This window comes from Marmota marmota, unplaced genomic scaffold (assembly GCF_001458135.2).
Source record: "Marmota marmota marmota unplaced genomic scaffold, marMar, whole genome shotgun sequence".
NCBI classification, from domain to species: domain Eukaryota; kingdom Metazoa; phylum Chordata; class Mammalia; order Rodentia; family Sciuridae; genus Marmota; species Marmota marmota.
Genome location: NW_025999977.1, coordinates 13595720 through 13615105, shown reverse-complemented (window position 1 = coordinate 13615105; position 19386 = coordinate 13595720). Strand labels below are relative to the sequence as shown.

General features: G+C 33.8%; 1 protein-coding gene across 3 annotated transcripts in view; it reads left to right on the top strand.

The window, feature by feature from the left end:
* Vrk2 (VRK serine/threonine kinase 2) overlaps nt 1-19386 on the top strand; it is a 108533-nt gene that overhangs the window by 60590 nt on the left and 28557 nt on the right. For all 3 annotated transcript variants that reach the window (XM_015479647.2, XM_015479648.2, XM_048804303.1), the window contains exons 7-8: nt 9423-9555; nt 18099-18219. In XM_015479647.2, the coding sequence (XP_015335133.1) occupies nt 9423-9555; nt 18099-18219 (254 nt within the window). The remainder of the gene's footprint in view (nt 1-9422; nt 9556-18098; nt 18220-19386) is intronic.

The following is a 19386-nucleotide window of genomic DNA, read 5'->3' as shown; positions in this document are numbered from 1 at the left end:
CTGCAGCCTTTAACTTTCACTTATACAATAAGAGACTTCAGCTAAGTGATCTCAGAGACTCCTTCTAGATCTAAAATTCTGTGATTTTCTAAAAATTTATTCTCCAAGTACTGAATGCTCATTCCAGAAGGAAATGTTTCTTATAAAGTTTCCACAGCCTATTGTTGCAAAACTAAGGAAGTTAAAAAGTTTAAATTTAGAAAAAAAATTATAGATTTTGGAGAAGGAATTGTAGCATCTGACCTATATATCTGGTGACAAAATACTTTCAGAGTCTCTCAAATATCCATAGTTTAGGGTCATAAGCCTTATTAAAGTTGCTTGTTCACTGTTGGCTAGAGGGAATTCTAACACAATCTATTTATCAATCATGGTTGCTTGTAAGATGGAGTTTGAAGTGTTCTAAGAATTTTACATGGTATGTGTACATAATATGGTTACAATTTTGGGAGTGGCATTTTCTTTGTTGAACATATATAAAATTTAGTTCTTATAATACCTTAAGTAGTGTTGTATATCTTAGCTTGATAATGCCATAACATTAACTGTATGTTACGGCTGGTGAGGCTGTTTTAAAGTGGTTTGCTATCACGTGGATAGGGTTGTGTCATAGATTAAATATAACATGGTGATGTTGGCCACTTGTAGCATATAGTGACATGCATATTATTTTTTCCTAGTGAAATCCTACTGTATATTTTTAGTTAAAAAAGGAAACTTGAAATTGTTTCTATGACTTTAGTTATATGAACTTTTAAAATTTTATGAATTTTATATTAATAGTGCATATTTAAAAAATAATCCTATCACCAAATGTTTCTTTGAATAAAAATTGAATATGTTATAATCACTTCTATGAGCTATTTTAGAATTCTTTCAGTATGATTTGTCAAATGAAAGTAGTCAATCCTAAATTTTATTTTCATTTAACTTTCTGTGGTGTGTTATTATTTTTCTGAACTCCAGTTTATTTACTTAATTTTTTAAGAAATACTTAATCAAATACATGATATAACAATGTTTCTCTTATCAATTTATTATTTTTTTTCTTTTTTTGTACCAAGATTAAACTCAGGGGTGCATAACCCCCTAAGCCACATTTCAAGCCCTTTTTAAAAATGTTTATTTTGGGACAGGTCTTGCTAAGTTGCTGAAACTGGCCTTGCTAAGTTGCTAAGTTGCTGAAACTTATGATTCTCTTGTCTCAGCCTTCCAAGTAGCTAGGATTACAGATAGCTGCCACCACACCTAGCTCGAAAGTTTATTCTTAAACATATTAAGATGTCTGTTTCAAAATCAAATTGCAACCATTGTTTAAAAATTTGTATTTCAGAATACTATGAGAATGATAGCTATGTGATTAGTCTTATGAGAGTGTATCAATGGATGGAAAATATTGAAGACAATATCATAATAACTATAATTTGTAATTTGGGTCTGTATTTAATATTTTGCAATGCTTATTTTCCAGTGCTAAAACTCTGAGAACCTGTTAAATATAAAATTTTGTCTCTAGGCAAAGTATATTTTTTAAACTTTATTTTGAAAAATTTTAAACATACTACAAATTAGTGGGCTCCATAGATACCTTGCTTTAAAAATTAACATTTAAAATTTTTGTTTTATTGATTTTTTTGGCTGAAGTATTTTATAGTAAATTATAAATATTATGACATACTACTTAAATATGTAAGTATGTATACATCTTCAAAACAATGAAGTTCATCATGTCATCATGTCATTAGCACTCAACAAAATTAACAGCCATTTCTTAATATCAGGTACTGTTTTATTTCTTTCACTTTCTTCTGTATTCTAAATTTATGAGAAGTTGGGAATACAGATAATTTTTATTCTAGTTAATAAAACTCCAGTACTGCAGATCTCTTTCTCCTTTAAATAATTCAGTAGGCTTTTTAGTGGTCCATCTTCCCCTTCTGTAAATTGAGTAGCCTACGTGATCTCTTTTGTCCCTTTCATTTCTCACCATATAGAACTGGTAGTTAGCTGCAGATCTGATTTAAGAAACTACTGGTATAGAACTAGGTTAGTGTGATTCTCTCTGTACTGTGTACTGGACTTTCAGAAAATCAAATTTGTGATCATGTCAATGGGAAAACTAGGGCTGTGTTCTATCGACTGATTTGTTACCATCAACTGGCAGAGAGTATGGAATGCATAATACACTTAATATATGAATGATAAGGGAACAATAAGAAATTGAAGAGATTAATGCATATATGAATTTTTTATTTAGTCAGCATTCAGTTGTAACAGTTACTTCCAGCAGTAGTATAGCCAGGTACAGTAAGTCATTTGTGCATATCGTAAATTTCTTTTGGAAGAGATCTATCAATGTCAAGAGACCTTCACAGTTGAATGTGGCCATTATGAGTGCTTTCTTGTAGCGAGAACCCTTTCTGGTTATTTACAAACAGAATGGTGATTGCTGTAGATGGAATTGTTTCCTCAAAAGCTTTTGAAGGCCTCATCTCCATTACCTGTGAGAGTGACCTTATTTGGCAATAGAGTCTTTGCAGATGATCAAATTAAAGTGAGGTCATTAGGGAGGACTCACTTCAGTATGGTTTGTGATCTCATGAAGAGGGGAAATTTGAACATGGAGACAGACATGGGTAAAAAAAAGACAATGTGAAGAGACGGGGAACACCATTTACAAGCCAAGGAGTGCCATAGGCCACTAGAACCAAGGAGAGAAATAGGGACCAGATTATCCCTCACAGCCCTCCAATACAATTGCTAGAAAATACCATCTTTTATTGGTTGTCATGCTGATAAGAACCCATTTTTTTTTTATTTTGCCCCACAAGAATTCTTTAGTTTTATGAAACATGATTTATAGTCTGGTTAGCTGTTATTTTCTGGGTTTTGCTATGTTCTGGATACTAGTCTAAGACTTTGATAGGTTTAAATCACTTGGTCCTTTCAATACCACTTGAGAGGGGTAGGTTATTTCTTAGATGATGAAACAGAAGTACAAAGAAGTAAAGTAACTTGGCTAGGAATACAGTAGGAATCAGAGGTAAGGCCAGGACTTACACCCAGGGAATCTGATTCCAGAGCTCCTATTCTTGACTATCCTTCACTGAATCTTCCCAATTGAAAGTTATATTTCCATTTGAGCCAGTCTAGCTACTCCTTACTGGGGAATCCTGATTCTCCAGGAGCAGGAAGATCAAACCTTGATGAGAAAGAGATCCTTTATACTCTTTTCCATCAGCTGCTACTGTGTCACTCAGTTCCAACATAAGCTGACAGAAACAGAAGCTAGTTGGTCTAGACTGTTCATCTCCAACTGGCCAGTTTGCTTTGAGTACAAAAGTTATCATTTTCTTTTAAAAACATCTTTTCCTCCTCTGATCCCTTTTTTCTCTGTTCATTGAATCCTCATTTCCCTATCCAGTCACTCTCTCTTTACAGTCTCCACCCCAAAAAACCATCCTATAATTTGTGGCCCTTTTTGTCTCCCTTCACCAGTACCACTAGTCCAGACTCCTCTTGCCTGAACTACTGTCATAGTCTCCTAATTTGACACTCCGTTCTGCTGCCAATGCTGATATTTTTTCTTGCAAAGCCTTTCAGTGACATGAATTTACTTACAAAAATTGTGTTCCAGCTTCTTAGCACCATTTCCAAGGCTCTTTGTAAATGAACGTGGATCTTTTTTTTTTCTGACTTGTGTTTCCGCTAACCTCTAGACTACCAGTACCCGCCAACCCACACCTTGTTTTCCTTCTTGTGTTGTTTCTTCTTCCCTATCTCCATTTGTGGAAATCTTAGATGTATTTCAAGGCCCAATTTAAATGTTGCTGCTTCTTCTGAGTCTTATTAATGGAAATAATCTCAACTTGCTGAAAACTTTCATAGGCTGCTACACTTTTGTCAGAGCATATCTTACTTCTCTACCTACAGATGTGCTAAGCTCTCTCCCTTTCCTCAATGTGGGCCAGATAGAAAATAACTCAGTCTTCTGGTCAGACTGATTTAAGTTCAAAGCCCAGCTTTTCTAGCTGCTATAAGTTTGTTTTGCACAGAACACCAAACCTTATCCTATTTTCTCATCCTTAGAAGAACTTAAAATAACTTATTAGACTAATCAGGTTTAAATGATTTGTCTAGTATAAGGCACTTAATGCCCTCACTTAGCAAGAGTTCAATGAATGTACGTTTTTTTTTTTCTTATTAAAATGTACAATTCCCAATAGTTTATTATGCTTGGTGCCCAGATATCTATGGAAAGAAATTAGTTCAGTTGGTCCAATTATTATCAGTCAAATCAATAAAATTTTATTTAAACCTACCATGCAGAAGGCCTTTGAGATGTCACAGATACAAAGGTGTGTGCACCTTATCCTGATCTTTCCTCTCCTTGGAGCTTACAGCTTCCAGATATGGAACTGAGACATAAATAAAAGCTAAATACTTTTTTACATTATTATAATAGTAAACCACAGGGATACAAGTGAAAACCAAGACATTGCTCATGATTGAAAGTATCTCAGTGCCAGGATAGGATTCAGGTGAGTCCAGGAAGTAGAAGTGTGAATTCTGAAAGTGTGGTAGAAGGTAAGAGTGTACTTGGGGTGGCGCTGGAGAAGTGCCCAGTTGAGGATAAAGGCCCTTCTGATACAAATTATGTCAAGGAGAATTGTCACAGGATGCTTTTTAATCCTTAGTTCACCCATTCTTCTGGAAAAATAAAGCCTTTATTGTCCAGGCAAGCATCAGGCAGCAAAGGCAACTGGAAATAAAAGCTTAACCAAGTGCAAAACTTGAGAATAAGGCGTATATGGGTACATCCTGGCTTATGGCAAATTGTGTTCTCATTGGTAGTACTTGAAGGATTATGTGTTTTTCATCTTCATTTCATTTATTAATCAAGGATATTATTTACTGACCAGCTGTGTCAAATGAGGTTCTCAGGGAGACAGATGCTGAGACAATTAGGATACAAGGACTTCGTTGGGAGAAGGGAATATGATACCTGTGCAAGATAAAAAGAGTAAACACAATTGGATAGGGAAGCTCTCAGGGTAGGCTGTGGATCTGACCCTTGTGAAAGGGAGAACATTGGACTGCAATGCACATTTGACATTCTCGGCCTACCCATCTCTGGGCTCCATAGCAAAGATTATTATTTTTTTAAATAATAATTTTTTTAAAAAATAATGCCAACAAATAACTATTTCTAATAATATTTATCATTATAATTTATTATAAAGTAATGATAATAAAAATAAATAAAAAGATTTTTACATGATGATGATGATGATGATTGGAGATACCAATTGAGTAGAAGAGGGTTCCCTTTCCTCCCCATGACTAGTCATCTGTGAGGCTGCCTAAGAATGGTATGGCTTTTGTTCTCAGGCTGTGCAGCAGATCCAGTGGCCCTGCTGCTGGAGGCTGTGGGCCTATTGTATTCCTTATAGGTGAAAGGCCAATCCTTTTTTAATGGGAGTGTACCTTGATGGGTGCCACACTATCTGTTAAGTTATAAGATATTAAAATTGAGAGTCCATGGAAGCATTAGTTCCATTTGGGTGTTTTTCAGGGGAACGATATAAGAAGTACACTAAAACAATGAGACCCTCCAAGGGAATGGTTTCAGTGAGCACTGGTAACTTGCACTTAGTAAATGTGGATACTGACGTGGTGCATCTCCCCTCAAGAAGTTGGAAAGGGACATAATTGATATGGAGTGTCATATGGAAATGTGAGAGGCAGCAAAGTACAATAGAAAGTACTCTGAAGCAGGGCTGTCCTTTGTACTTATGGAGGAAGGAAGGGGTTACTGTATTCAGAAAAAGGGCATAAAAAGAAACTCACTTAAAATGCATTAGAGAGATAGCTATTTAAATATTCCTATGGCTAGTCTTATTACAATGCAAATAATCACCCCATACTCAATTCTGGTGTAAATCTTTGGGTTTCCTAAGGCAGGCCTGCCTAAAACTAGGAATATTATACATATTTATATGTAAAGTGAAAAAGTATAAGCTATCTGTTTTTTATTTTACACAGAGAGAAAAAAGGATAGTATAAAAAATAACTAAACCAAATTTCACCCTAGAGGTTGACATACCTCTTCTGTGAAGAGCCAGATAGTAAATATTTTAGGCTTTGAGCTCCTTGGGCCGCATGTGGTTCTCTATTAGTTCCTTCCTCCTTCCCTTCCCTGCTTCTCTTTTCTCTCCTGCCTTCCTTTCTTCCTTCCTTTTACAGTCATGTATTTTTCCTCTCTCAGCTTTCATTCCTTTCTTTTACAATCACATAAAAATGTACATTTTCTTAGTTTTAAAGGGTACAAAAATAAGTCCTAGCCTGTGACCCCTACTGTAGATTGGGTTCTGCTTCAACTTATTTTTGATGTTGATATGACTTCAGAAATTGACAGAGACACTTCTATATTTTATTAAGAGGGGAAGAGAGGATGATTTTGGAAGTCATACTGATCTGGATTTGAGTACTGCTTCCATCTTCGTTTCATGAGCAAGTTATTTAAGTAGTGAATGGTCAGCTTCCTCATAGAATCAAACCAGTGCTACCTGGTTTGAGAATAGTTGTGTAGATTTAATGAACTAATTTGTGAAAAGTACTTTGCCCAGTAATTGTCACATAATAGAATCTCATAAATGTTAGCTCCTTTATTCCCTCCTTTTTCTTGTTTGACGATTTTTCCAAGCCCTTATTCCCTGTCTTTGAATTGTTCTGGCAAAATTCTGGACTGTCTGTAAAACTTTGAGTTTGACATAATTGAGTCAAATTAATTTGTTGACATTTTGATTATTTGAGACAGATTATTGACTTTGCTTTCTATTACATAAAGTCTCCATTCACCCCTAGATATCTTCAATAGAGCCCTGACTATATTTCTAATAGTGTTGATGATGTATGCTAGTGATATGCAAACTTTTCATTAAAAATTTTAGAATTTTCCAGGTCAATTCTCGTAAAGCTATATGAATATAAATATTTTGAACTATATGCTAAATTAGGAGACAAAAATCTGAATTAGTAGATTATAAAAAAAAAGATGTATGAGAGTTGGGAAGGGAGTGGAGACTTGTTCTTTTTGCTAAGAAATCTTAATTTTATATTTTGATCATTCATGATCCTTTGAGTTCTACCTGTAACTCTTATTAAGACTAACAAGAGCATTTCTGGTTGGCTGGATAATACCTAGCGTGCTTTAAAGATCACTTTCTTCGAGTATATGCATGCTCCTTGAAGCTGTGACTGTGCATGCTTTAAATCACTTTTACATCTGAAATATTCATTGACTAAAATATAGTTAATATATGCCTTCTTTCTATATTATTAGCTTCTTGTCTTTAAACCTTGCTCTGCCAAATTTTGAGCATCCTAGCACAACTCTAAGACCTATGGCTAAGCAAAGACCAAGATGGTTATAAGGAGCCCATCAACCTAACTAAACTTTTGACAGGTTTCTTCCCTACCATAGTCTTGACCTCCCTTTTCTTAGAGTATTTACTTAAGAAAACTCAAAATTGTAAATCCTTTCCTGTCCCTTTGAGACAGATTTTCTCCCAGTCTTACAAATTTTAGAACATAGGCATGTTTTTGTTAAGGAACTGGGAGTTGTCCCTATGCAGGATGGTAGTCTCTGTGGGATACAGTAACCCAGTGCCAGTTAGCAAACATATGTGGCATATTCACATTGACCAATGTCCCTCTAACATTCTCTAGTACTCTCCCACTGGCTCACTAGCACTTATAAACTTTCCTGCCTTTTGTTTCATTGGAGAAGAAAGTTTCCCTTGTGAGTTTAACTCAATTGCCTGCTGCATTTTTTTTTTTTTTTTTTGACAGTGACTGAGAGTGAAGACTCTAAAGTCAGAACTGCTATAGAATCCTGGCTGCCTTTTCTTACACAACTCATACAGATACATTAAGCCTCCATTTCCACAGGAACAAAATGGTGATAATGTTACCTACCTGTAGGAATTCAGAAGGATGGTTGGGGTCAATGAAAGTACTGAACACCCCTGGTGCCTAGTATTCTTTCTTAAAATTTTGGTCTTATGACAACATGAAAAGCTTTTTGATAGCACTTTCTAAAAAATAGTAAACTGCTCTTATGTACTAAAACATAATTCTGTTTGCTGAATTATCATATATACCCTTCCAGGTGAAGTCTATTTAGTTCTTGAAATAAAGAGATAAATAAATGCATCAGAAATAGTGAAGGGAAGCAACTGTTCCTGAAGTGTGTGGTTATTTAAGGTGGAGAAATTTGTTACTTTTAAGGATATACTGAGAAGCAGCACATGTGGGAGAGGGAGACAAATGAAAATATGTGTTTTCAGTCTAGCAAGTGATATTCTCCAACAAATAAAATTTGTGCTTTTATATTTTGAAGTTCAAAATATCCTCTACTTAAGCTATCCTAAAACCAAAAGTTTAAACTAATATCCAAATACTGAATTTTCTTTTAAAATGCAGGTTATAATTATCTATTATCTTGAAGCCACTTCTGGAAATATTTCCTACATTGTAAAGAAATATATATATGAAACTACATGTGTTAAAAGTTGAAACTGCTTTGTTTTGGAGCAGGGGAATGGAATGGTAGCAGATGGGTGGGAACTACATTTTCTGAATCTATGTTGCAAAAAATGTCCAGCAATTCTCCATTCTACATATGACATATCCGTAAAACTACTCCTTCCCACTTTATATTCTCTCCAAAAGTAATATGAGAAAAATTCATTTGAATTGTCTGACTTTGAACAGTCTATATTTCTGTTTGGAGACCCTGCTTGCAATTCTGATTGACTTACAAAGATAACAGTAGTGATATGGATCAGTCTAAAAGACCAGAAGTCCTGCATTGATGTTCCATTCTTAAATACAGACAACATGAGGGTGATTTTTTGGTTTATTTTGAGACATCAGCTCTATAGTCTATTCCCTATTTTTATACTTCCTATTAGAGGAGACTTATAAAATTAGATTTATATTTTTAGAATGTTTGCTTTTATGTCTCTTCCGTGCTTAAAACTGTTTTGTTTCTGGGAGGGGTTACAAAGGAAGGCCGAGCCTCGTAAGCCTTTATGAATACAGGTAAAAAAGACATATTGTGGTTTATGACATCTGGATGCCCACCTGGAGAAAAGGGAATTCAGCACCAAAATAAGAAAAATTAAATCCAAGTTAGCCCAGAAATCAGATATGCCCATGATGTAATAAGGATTTAAGTTGGAAAGTTAGTTGTTATAGCCCCCTAGTTGTATATATGTTATCCTGAGGCACCACTTGGTTTAATAAAATATAGATCCGAGACTGTTCCTAAGTTATCAGCTTCTAAAGACTTAATTATAAAGGCCATATTTTCAGAGGACAAAAGCATTATTCATTTGTCTGTTCATGTCTTCCAGGTTTATCTTGCAGATTATGGACTTTCCTACAGATATTGTCCCAATGGGAACCACAAACAGTATCAGGAAAATCCTAGAAAAGGCCATAATGGGACGATAGAGTTTACCAGCTTGGATGCCCACAAGGGAGTAGGTGGGTTTCTCTTTTCTTTTTCTTACTTTTATTTCAGAAGAATGATTAGAGTCAAGAGTAATAAAACTGCATGAGATGACCTTGGCAGAGTCGGTTTGAAGAGTGAGAGCACTGCTGAGGTTTTTATGTGCATTAGTGAGTTCCTATTATACCAATGAATATTTCTTCTGATAGTGCATGGGGATATAGACTGTAACAACAGAAGAAGGAACCAAAGAGTAGCAAGTAAACAAAGTTTGATGTTCTCTTGCCCAGAAAGTCACTAGCTTGTTTTTGTTAACCCTAGAGGTTAGTGAAGAATTTTTTATGCTGTAGGTGACTATCAGACTTGATAAAGTTGCACATGTGAATGGTTATTTGTTTTTCCTTGTGCCCTTATCAGAAATCTAGAAGATAACATCTCTCCATAATAAGGATATCTTTCTTGAAACTATAAAGTGTTAACTTGTGGAAATCTCTCCTAGTCGCCTTTCATATATCTTACTTATTTAAACTCACTTTGATGGTATTGGAAACACATTTGCAGGTAAATTACATACATAGTCCTTTTATTGGATATTGATTGGACTGCCTTGCATTCCAAGGCAGACTTAATTCAACAATTCCCTAATTAGTTAAAGTCATAACCTATGTCTTGTATTCATTTACCATTAATTAAACCTTAGCTGTTTATTACTCTGCAGTCCAAATCCAATAGCCGACCCAGAAAGCCATGGAAAAGGAAGTAGGAGGTCAATATTGAAAATATATGGTGCTGAGTCCCACTGATGGTTGCTTTGTTCACAATCAATATGGTCAATGCAACTGTACTTTCTTAGTTGCTCTGTCAGCAAGACAAAAAGTCAATTCTAATGTTATGCTAGTGAAAAAATTGTGATTATTGAAAAACTTTGGCTTTCAAAATTATATTCTTTGTAAACTTTGTTTATAAAGGTATTTTCAAATATGCTAAATTAAATAAACAATTTTTAAATAGCATTGAGATGAACACATTTTCACTAAAAGGCAGCAAGACATTTGCACTTCTTAATGGTTTGTTGAACTGTTACCCTAAACTGTGACTTTCTAACGAGTTTTAGTTGGCGCAAACAACTGTATATTATTGCCTTTTCTATTAAAAGGACCATTGACCATGTAATGTAGAGGGTCTTGATCATTTTCCAGAGCAATTAAAAACCCACATTAGTTTAAGGTAAGCTGATGAAAAAGTAAAACAAGTGTGTTGGTTGTATACCTAAGAAACTTAGACTATATTTCTGAAACAGAATTTAGCCTTTATACTCCCAGCAGAGAGTAAAAGAAATCACTACCTTTTTTCAAGTATGATTTTCTTAAAAAAGTAATGATCACTTAGAAATTTAGTAGAGTTGCATAATTTTTCACCATTTACATTGCTAATAAATCAGTGAGCACTTAAAGACAATGGGACATAACTTTGATTAAATTAAAAAGCATAAACATCAAGAATATTGTGGGGGTTTTTTTTAGCTTAAAGTTCTTTCACTTCTGATGAGTTTTATTCTTCACTTTTGCCAGAATTATTTTACAATACCTAATAGTTTTCAGAAACATGCAATTACTTTTTACATAGTGGTACACATGGAAATTCATCATACAGATTCTTACCTATTTGTACAGTTTTGTTAACAATGATACTGATTTATGGTTAGGCCACTTATTTGAATTGATGCCACTGATACTGATTAGTCTGGTTTTGTGTATGAAAATAGCTAAGAAACTATTGTACTTATACAAGGGGAAGGAGAGTTATTAGTTGTTGGTCTGACCAAAGTTTGACAGTAGTAATTCTGAACATCATCTTCAGTTAATTCCATAGTTGAATGTTGTGTTTGCATTGTTCTATCTTCATGAAATATTTGAACAATTTTTTTATTCAGTAGTCCACTTAAAGTTTTTTCTCCCTTAAATCTTATACATGTTGATGAGTAGATTTAACCATTCCCAGTCTTGAGGGAGAAAAATTGAATTCAGAATGATCACAAAAAGATATTATATCTCTGGAAGGAATATTCAGGGAAGAACCTACATTAAATATTTTTGGTGTTTGCTGGAAAGTTTTATGCTGGAATATTCATTTTTATCATAGGTTTTCCAGGGTTCCTAAATAGTAGATTACCTTCAAGCATTTAAAATATGATATATTTTAAACTTCTAGGCATATCTGTATCTACTTGTACATATAAATATATTCATGTTTATGAGAACATGTGTATACACACATTTGCTGAAATTTTTATATGAAGTTACTCTGGTATATAAAATGGAAAATTTGATATTCTCAAGTGTTTGAACAGTGTTTTTAAGGTATTGTATTTAATATTCTAAAATAAAACATTTCAGTTCAGCATTGTATAAATAATTATTAGGTAATAATTATTTAACCATATTTAGAAGCCAAAATAAACAGGACCATAAATCCTATAGGTGAATGCAGAAGATCAAGTTCATAAATATTCATGTGTTTACTTTTAGTACAACCACTGTGTAGCTTAATCTCAGAAAAAAAATCTTCTGTACCAGTCCAGCTATGATGTCAAATAGATATGGAGGAAGGATAATGCAAAAGAAAGCACAGAGAACAAAAGTTATCACTGCAAAGTAGAGCTTCTGGTTGCCAAACATTTGCTATGTGTCCAGTATATCTGGGTTTGGTCAGGCCAAGGGAATATTCAGATTTTAATGTAAAACTATCTTAGGAGTTAGCCACTCAATTAAAGACTATTAACCTGATCAGACTATCTAGTTGCTCCTACTTTTTCTAATGGTTATTCAGAAATTGAAGGGAAAGCTCATTTTTGTGTGTGTATGGATTAAGTTTTTATAATGAAGGAATGTGTATAAAAAATATCTCAGCCTCTTCACCTAAGTGTTTTCTCATTCAGCTATAAAGGGAGGGAAAGAAATAACCATCTTAGCTATTAGCTCATATTATTATAGATTAAAAATTATGCATAGAGATGAATGGACAGATAACTATACCTGGAACTATCATACATCTCTGTATCTGTATGTTTTTAAACATTTCAGTTATTCTTCCAAACTCAATTCTCTCATGTATCCTAAATGTATTTTCTAAGTGGTTGAACTGCTTTTATTCAGTATAAAATTAAAGTAATATATGTTGTATTTATTTCTTCCATTATTTCTTTACTCTTCATCGAAACTAGCACATATAAATTTGACATATATTATTCTCATTGCCTGATAATTAAAGAGAATTATATCTTTGTCAAATATACTATTTTAAAATTTGTTACATTCTTAGTAATGTTAAAAAGCAATATTTGGATCAATGTGTGGTATGGATTTCTGTAGATTTTTCTACTCACTGAGGCATGCAGTCAATACCTAATTTCTCTAGAGATATACTGCATTTAACATATTGAGCTTTTTAAAATACTTCAGACCTAGGCATTGAGTGTATAATACCTGTTTTAATTCGACATCATTGATGACCATAAAATATGATATCTAAATTGTACTTTAAATGTCCATTTGTTTATGTAATATATTCAGTGTCAGATAGATATATTAACTTTTTTTTAAAATTTTTTTTGCCAATTGCTACAGTATATGAAATCCAAGTCTGGTGTTATTTCTTGCCTGGTTTCCTTTCATTTTGCACCAACTTACAAAATACATGTGAAATAAACTGAGAATGTATTTTCATGTTACCAAACTTAGGAAAATGACATGGTTTGCACAATACTTACCTTCCCAAATACTAATTCAAAAAAGAAATCTCATTTTCCTATTATAAAGTATAAAGGTAAGCCATCAAATATTGGTATTCCCTTATTTCATTAGTTGACAAAAATATAGGTAGGTAATGTGTAGGTAAATTTGACTGCTCTAAATAGTCTGGCTAATGTATAAACAATAATGAAGATTATTGCTTCTCTGTGGCATATAACCATTGGTTTACATTCACACATGACTTTTAAAGTCTTAACATACATCTTGACTTTTTAATTGAACTCTTTTGTTAAAAACTATGCAATGGCCAAATGTAAACTATCTCTGCTCTGTTGAATGGCTTTTCTTAATCTTCACGTAGTAGGGTTTCATGAGGAAACGTAATTTAAAAGGTACTGAAAAAATAGAGACCTGGGTTCAGTATTTTATCTGAAATATTATTTATTATATTCTATTTTCCTAATATCCTTTTTGAAACTACAGTAAATGTGGTTACCATAATATTTTGTAGCTCTTTGTACATTCTAATGGACAAAATATTGAATTATATAAGTTATCCGTTAGAAAACTAAGAACAAACTTTAAATTTGTCCTTCATATATCACTATTCAGTTTGTCAAGGAGCATCTTATCAGCAGTTTTCTGCTTTCATATTGTCATGCCTGGTTACATATATTCATATTTTGGGCATTTGAACCCAGACATTTTCAAGTTCATTTTATTTTCTACCAATCCCTGTTTCTCTTCATACTCCATGATGCTACTATATTAAGAAATAAAACTAAACAGAAAGTCCCTTAGGCAAATAATCAGATCCATTTTGGGGGGAGGGCAGTTAACACTTAAACTTTGCTTTTTCTCTTTCATTCCTATTGGTGAATTTTACTCCAATTTGTCTTTTGAGGACCAGTTCTCAAAAGTGGTCTCTCTGTTGTTTGATTGGAAGGACCATTTAACACTTTATAAATAAATATTCTAACTTAGAGATCCTTCTTTATGAGAGTGAAGTAGCTTGAAAGAAATAATTTTTCATTCAACTATCCTTTTATAAAACTTAGGGATGCAGCTTAGATCTTGGCTTGTTTATGACCAAAACATGTTTCTTTATGTCAATATGTCTTTCAGTGCTTTAAGTTAAATTGCCTGTTTCAGTAGTGTAAATAATGCTATTTGAATAATGTTAAAATTAATTCTGGAGGCAAAGAATTCTTAGATTGAGCATGGACTTTGGATTCTGAAAGTCTTGAACTTCAGTGTTGAGCTCCGTCTAGTTTTGCTCTTTGATACTGAACAAGTTATTTAGCCTCCCTTAGCTTCTTTTTTTTTTTTTTTGTCAGTATGGTTAATAATATTTTACACTGTTCGAGTGATTCAATGCAATAATAAAAAAGCAGGTAGAGTACCTGGCACAGTAGCAGCTCTCTATAAATCACAACAATTGTTTTTTATTGGTTCTGCATTCTTTTTTTTTTTTTAACTTGCTGCATGTCATGTTTTATTCTATATGGTTTATATGTTTTGTTTGTTCCTTTTAGTTATACATGACAATGGAGTCTATTTTGACATTTATACAAACATAGAGTATATCTTATTCTAATTAGGATCCTAGTCTTATGGATGTGCAGGATGTTGAGATTCACTGTGGTGTATTCATGTAGGTACATAGGAAAGTTAGGTCAGATTCTAATTCATTTAAATAAATTTAAGTTCTCATATAGGCCTTTTTTTTCTTTTTTCTCTTTTTCTTTTTCCATTGCTGGAGATCAGACCCAGGGCCTTGCACCTGCTAGGCAAGTGCTGTACCACTGAGCTGTACCCCCAGTGTTCTGTTTTTTCGTTGTTGTTGTTGGTGGTGGTGGTGGGTTTTTTGTTGTTGTTGTTGTTTGTTAGTTTTTGGTTATTACTCTTGGCAATGCTTTATCATTTTGAAATGTTGAACATTTGAGAGCACCACAGACTTAGACTGAAAAGACTAATTTACCTTGCTGCATAGTAGTAAGCTCAGTAAACATCAGATGCCAAATAACATTTAGAAACTAAATTGAGAAAGTTTGGAGGAAAAATCTTTTATTAATAATAGTCTCACTATAAGTAAATTACATTTACATAAAATAGTAAATTCTTGATTTTTTTTGAGATCTATGAAAGCTTACTATTAATAATTATGCTAATTATCAAGTGTAGTCAAAGAACTTTATGTATTATAATTATGCAGAATTATGACTCAGAAAACAATTCATAATATATTTTCTGAGTGAATGAAAAGATGTTAAAAGAAATGTATCATCTGGCATTATTGAATCTTAGTACTAAAAAAGTAATAATGGTGGAGGCTGGAGGTAGATCTCTTCTCTATGAATTCATAGTCTAGGGCTCCTTCCATTTACTGCTTCACTTAGCATGTTTTTAAATGCATTTTTAAATTCTGTAATAAAAGAAACAACTTTCAAGTTAGAAGGTTTTTAGTTTTTCCAGTGCTAGGGATTGAACCCAGGGTCTTGTGCATTCTATATAAGTCTCTTACCACTGAGCTGTACTTCCAATGCTCAAAACCCTTTTATAGTTAGATATCAATAGTCCTTTTCAGTGATGACTAATTCTGCATGTAAGTGGGTACACACAGATTCTAATATTGTCTTCTAGAATTTTAATATTAACTTAGCAGATATTACTGTATGGTAGATGGAAAGTAAACATTAGCTTCCTAAATCAAGTTGTTTAGTCTGTTTTTCTGGGAGGGAATATAAGGGAGAGATACTCAGAAACACTTCATGCTCTTATCTTTACTAGTAGAAAAGGGTGACCGTTAGGTGTTCTTTTAAATAATATGTGTATTTTTATAGAAATTAGTGGAAACAGTGGTAGAATGCTTAGCCATTGTTATTAATGTGTATGTGCAGTGAAAGAAAATAAGTGAAAGAATGGAATATGTGATAATGTATTTTAATTAGGTAAGACCAAAAACTATAATAGTGAAGTAAAGTTAACTCTCAAAGGGCTATTTTAATTGAAGACCAGTTTATGAAAGATTGACTTCAGAAATCTAAATGACTTGTCATTACTTACAGCTTCATGTCAATTAATCCCTCAGTTGGGGGGTGGGGGGAAGTGGCTGGGAAGGTTCATTCCATTTTAATTCTGATTGTTTTTCCTCAAAGGGCCTCTTGTAGTCTGTATCATCCAAACAGGTGCCAAAATATCATTTTTTGAAAATTAAAGGATGTGAACATTTTTTAAGTGGTGGTAATCGGGAATTGCCATAATGGAAAAGAGACTTGTGAACACATCTGTACAAATGGAACCATTCCATTATTAATGGGAGATTTATTACTAAAGAAATCACTGCAGAACAGCATGGTAGAGATTGTGTTTTTATTTTAATACAAGAGCCAAGTCTTGCATTAGGACATTGTTGAAGCTTGTGCAGAAAGTAAATGGCACCCATGGGACTGTAACATTCTTCTGGATTGAAAGGCCTTTAATAATCCAATACTCTAATAGCAGTTAAGATAGAGTACGTGTAAGAGCTGATCTTGTCTTCTGCTTTTATAACTACTTACGTATGGTAACCAAAAGTAGTTGCAACATGATGGCATCATTGTTCTTAGTAGATGACTTTTTAAATTAAAAACTAAGTTTACTGAGTGACTTTTCATAGTTTATTTAATGAAAGAAAATAAAACAGGATACCTGTTTACAGCAGGTTTAACAGTCACATATTGGTCTTGGGAGATTATATTATTCTTATATTATTCAAGTAGTGGTAGAAATATAAATACCAGTCTATTGTTTTTATAACAGTCTGAAATGGTTGTTAAAAATGAGTTTATTTTATGGGTATTTGCTGATGTTGCAATCATTATTCCAGTGACTTGTTAACAAGTATCAATTATGTTTGACACATTTCTTAGGTTTCATTGTCCGTCTTTTGATAAGAGGCACTTTAACAGACGTATATAAAATCATGATGACATTAGTTTATAGCATTTAATGATTTGATATAAATGATATTTACAGGGCCATGAAAATGTTCTTTGTATTTTTTTAAATGAAAAGCCATCTTGTATTAAATTTGGGGAACCTCTATTTGGCTTCACACTCACTCCCACCTCTCTCCTGTGGTCCCATCCATTGTCTCACCTTTAGATTTCTTTCCAGGATCTGGGGTTAGAATTTTAGCTTAGAGCTGCTTAATTATAAGACAATATCTGTAACATTGTAGAATTGTGCATCCAAAGCAGTGGACCTATTTTAATTATCCTTTCATGTAACTGAAAAATCCCCAGACAAGCCTGTTTAAGACTGCACACTAGATGGCAGTTTTGTCATATTCTTCCAATTTCAAATGCTGCCACCAGTGTGGGTAAAACAGGAAAGGCCATCAGTGTTTAGTCTGCACTCAAAGGGTCTCTGCATGACCAATGGAGACCCCATGGACTTCCTGGAACATATGTTAGCAATTTAGCTGCAGACATTTATTTCTTTGTTTTACTGCTTGGCTCTTTGAGAAAGTGTTGGTGCCGGGTTATGGGTTGTCTGGATCATGTCAGAGGCCATGGGGATCAAGTTCATGTGACAGGCCAGACTAAGGAAAGATGAAGTTGGAGGAGGTGAGGAAACTGACCCTGACTTTCAGCAGCAACAAGTCACTGCCTGTCTGTGGACTGGGGCCAAACGCCTGGGCGTTTTAAGTTTTGCTCCAGCTGAACAAACAAAACACTTCTCCTATTTTGGCTTTTCCATATTTCATCAATAGTAGTTCACTCAAAGATTTCACTTTTTCTCAAGGACTTACTTATCCCCCCTCTTAATGTTTACTCCTGTAGCCCTGTCCAGAAGAAGTGACGTTGAAATCCTCGGCTACTGCATGCTGCGGTGGTCATGTGGGAAACTTCCCTGGGAACAGAACCTGAAGGACCCTGTGGCTGTCCAGACTGCTAAAACAAAGTACAAATTTTTAAGCATTCCATCCTTTACTACAACAGGTCTGAAGGGATACAGTAAAGGGAGCTAATATCTCAGGATTACCATTCATCCACTATGACAACCAAGTACATTTCTTTAATTGAAAAATACTTTTAACAACAAACAAACATAAAATGCATTAAGATAACACCTATAAAGTCACATGTACTTCAATTGCAATGCAAAATATAAAGTGAAATATCCATTCCTTTACAGGGTGTTTTCCAGAGCTTAGATTGTAGGTGGTGGTGTTTTCAAAGGAGAATATTTTCAAATTAGCATTGTACAAGTGTATAAAAGTAGTCTGAACTCAGTGTGATTGATGTTAACTGTGCAGAGCAACAATGTGAAATGGGACAGTTTGGGCTTTTATCTTTAAGGTGAGAACAATGTACCTCTTATTCCTGTTCCAGAGGATGTTCTGTTGCCTAAGGAAGAAACAAAAATTTTATATGAGCCATTTATATGAGATAATCTTGTAGCCACAAACATTTTTAATATTCTACATTAAATTTTTATTACCTGATTCTGTTAGCAAAAGAATTAGGTCAAACTTAGAGTATGTTACTATTTTACAATTCTCTTACTGGTCAGGCCCACGAAAGTCAATTGGATGTGGCACAGAGTACCCAGACTTTCATTATATACTAAGATATGCTGCAGTTATCTGTAGATACAATATCACATTTGGAAAAGGCAGCTAAGTTTTAAATAGGCCAAGTCACAACAGAAGTGTACTAAAAGGGGTAGCTTATCCATAGAAATCAATCTTCAAATTCAGAGTAGAATTAGTTCTGAAGGAAGAAAGACTATGCTGCAGATTCACAATAATACAGATGATATTTATAAATACTGACATATTGTGAAATATTTTTTTACTTGGAATCTCGATTATCCTAGTGCCTTACCCAAAATTGACACATTCATATAAGTAAATATTAGAACCATCTAATCAGTTATATACTGTGGTAATTGATGTGTCTGTATTAATCCTCATATAACTGATGGTCTCCAATGTATGTGTCAAGTCAGAGCACAATTACAATAATATATTATTATTATTATTATTACTAAAATAATAGCCAGGCATGGTGGCACATGCCTATAATCCCAGCGGCTGGGGAGGCTGAGGCAGGAGGATCACGAGTT